Source organism: Magnolia sinica, chromosome 1 (assembly GCF_029962835.1).
Source record: "Magnolia sinica isolate HGM2019 chromosome 1, MsV1, whole genome shotgun sequence".
NCBI lineage: Eukaryota > Viridiplantae > Streptophyta > Magnoliopsida > Magnoliales > Magnoliaceae > Magnolia > Magnolia sinica.
The window spans coordinates 116171502-116173764 of record NC_080573.1 but is presented as its reverse complement, the minus strand read 5'-3'; the positions used below and the strand labels follow the sequence as shown (position 1 = coordinate 116173764).

General features: G+C 40.2%; 1 protein-coding gene across 1 annotated transcript; it reads right to left on the bottom strand.

Annotated features, from left to right (window-relative positions):
* LOC131248542 (uncharacterized mitochondrial protein AtMg00810-like) lies at positions 1 to 812 on the bottom strand. The gene is made up of 2 exons (XM_058248865.1): positions 623 to 812; positions 1 to 515 (listed from the first exon to the last, which is right to left on the bottom strand). Exons 1-2 carry the CDS (start codon positions 810 to 812, stop codon positions 1 to 3), a joined length of 705 nt encoding a protein of 234 aa, XP_058104848.1.
* Between the last annotated feature and the right edge of the window lie 1451 nt (positions 813 to 2263).

Here is a 2263-nt window from a genome sequence, read left to right as displayed (position 1 = left end):
TTAACAATCACGAAGAATAAATTGTAGCCATTTAATCTCACAAGAGGTATTGGCTATGGCATGATATTCAGCTTCAGTAGAAGAGCGAGATACAGTGGATTGTTTCTTGGTATGCCAAGAGATGGGGCTATCGCCAAGTTTGACAACAAAGCCAGTGGTGGATCGACGAGTCATAAAGCAACTGGCCCAGTCAGAGTCACAATAGGCAGATAATTGGAAACTATAAGCTGAAGAGAAAAATAAGCCATAACCGGGAGTGGTCTTCAAATACTGAAGTAACTGAAGGGCAGCTTGCTGGTGGGGCTCATGAGGAGCATGCATAAATTGGATCAAAAGATTGACTGTGTAAGTAATATCTGGACTTGAAATGGTCAGGAAGATGAGATGACCAATCAAGCGACAGTAAAAGGCTGGATCAACAAGAGGGGTACCATCACTGTCATTGAGTTTAAGATGCCGCTCCATAGGAAAGTAAGCAGGGCGAGAACCAAGTTGACCAGCATCAGAGAGAATGTCTAGAATGTATTTACGTTGGTTAAAAAAATTTCAGCAGGTGACCGTGCTATTTAAATGCCAAGAAAATATTTCAGATTCCCTAGGTCTTTGATCATGAATGCAGTACCGAATGCAGTACCCAAGTGGTTCTTGAGAGCAGTGATGGTTGGTAGGTCGTTGCCAGTAACAAAAATGTCATCAACATAGATCAGGATGGCAGTGAACATGGTGCCCGTAGTCTTAGTGAAGAGACTATGATCAACATTAGATTGATAAAACCTGTCAAGGTAAGAACATGAGACAGTTTGGAGTACCATTGGCGAGAAGATTGTTTAAGACCATATAAAGATTTGTGCAAGCGAAAGAAACGCTTCTCCCCCTGAAGGCAATAACCAGAAGGTGGATGCATGTATACTTATTCATCAAGATCACCATGAAGGAAGGCATTGTGAACATCCAATTGGTGTAAAAACTAACTTTTAGCTTTAGCTATAGTAAGAAGACAGCGAAGTGTAATAAGTTTAGCAACTGGAGAAAAAGTATCATAATAATCCAAACCTTCTACCTAGGTGTAACCCTTGGCAACCAACTAAGCTTTGTGATGTTCGATGGATCCATCAGCCCTAAGTTTGGCTTTGTAAACTCACTTACAACCAATGAGTTTTTTGTTGGGAGGAAGGGGTTCGAGAGTCTAGGCATGATTGGCTTCTAGGGCTTTGATTTCATCAGCCATATTAGCCCGCTAGTGAGGAACAAGAACAACTTGAGAGTAAAGGTGAGGATCATGAACATTTTTGGAAACAGAGGTGAGAAAAGCAAAGTGGTTAGGACTAAAAAAATGATAAGAGAGAAAATTATGTAAAGAATGAATCGTACCTGAGAAAGTCTGTGGATCGGGAGTGGAACGTGAAGGCTCTGGGAAGTCTGAGCAGATATAGTCTTGAAAGTATGAAGGACGAATAATCTGGCGGTGTGGCCGAAAGGAGGAAGTGGGAAGGCTAGGTTCAACGGGTTCAAGAAAAGGGCTATTCCTGGGATGATCTATGGGGTTAGGAAGATGCGCTTGGGGAGGAAGTGCAGGAAAGATATGGGCAGGGTCGATAGAGACAGTAGGGACAGTGGTGGGGTGTCCGTGAGGTTATAAGTTGTAGGGTTAGCATAAGGAAAGACAGACTCAACAAACCGAACATCTCGTGAAGAAAAAATTTTCTTGGTTTCTATGCTATATACACGATAGGTAAAGTGACTAAGAGAATAATTAAGAAAATTGTAAGGGGAGGCACGTGGTGAAAATTTATCACTATGAATGTTCAAAGTATGTGCATAGCATAGACAACCAAAAACACGAAAATGTGCATAAGTGGGGGCTGTATGAAAAAGAAGTTCATATGGAGTTTTATGATGTAGAGAGACTGACGGGGTACGATTAATCAATTATATAGCAGTTAGAATGCATTCACCCCAAAAAGAGATAGGTAAATAAGCTTGAAAACGTAAACAACAAGCAACATTTAAGAGGTGACCGTGTTTTTGATTGACAACACCATTTTGTTGAGGAGTTTCAACACAAGTATGCTTATGAAGTATACCATGATCAGAAAAGAAGTTTTGTAGGTGATGAGTTAAAAATTCCTGACCATTATCGATGCGAATTCATTTTATGTCAAAATGGAATTAGGTTTTTATCATGAAAAAATTGTGTGACAAGAAAAAGTGTCTGATTTAAATTTCATGAGATAAACCCAAGTGACACGAGAATAATCGTCTA

What these genes read in the sequence shown, in the direction of transcription:
- LOC131248542 (XM_058248865.1), bottom strand. Translation starts at nt 812, where the DNA reads ATGGTACTCCAAACTGTCTCATGTTCTTACCTTGACAGGTTTTATCAA. An exon ending in CCACTTGGGTACTGCATTCG is followed by an intron (nt 516 to 622) that starts GTACTGCATTCA and finishes AATACATTCTAG; the next exon opens with ACATTCTCTCTGATGCTGGT.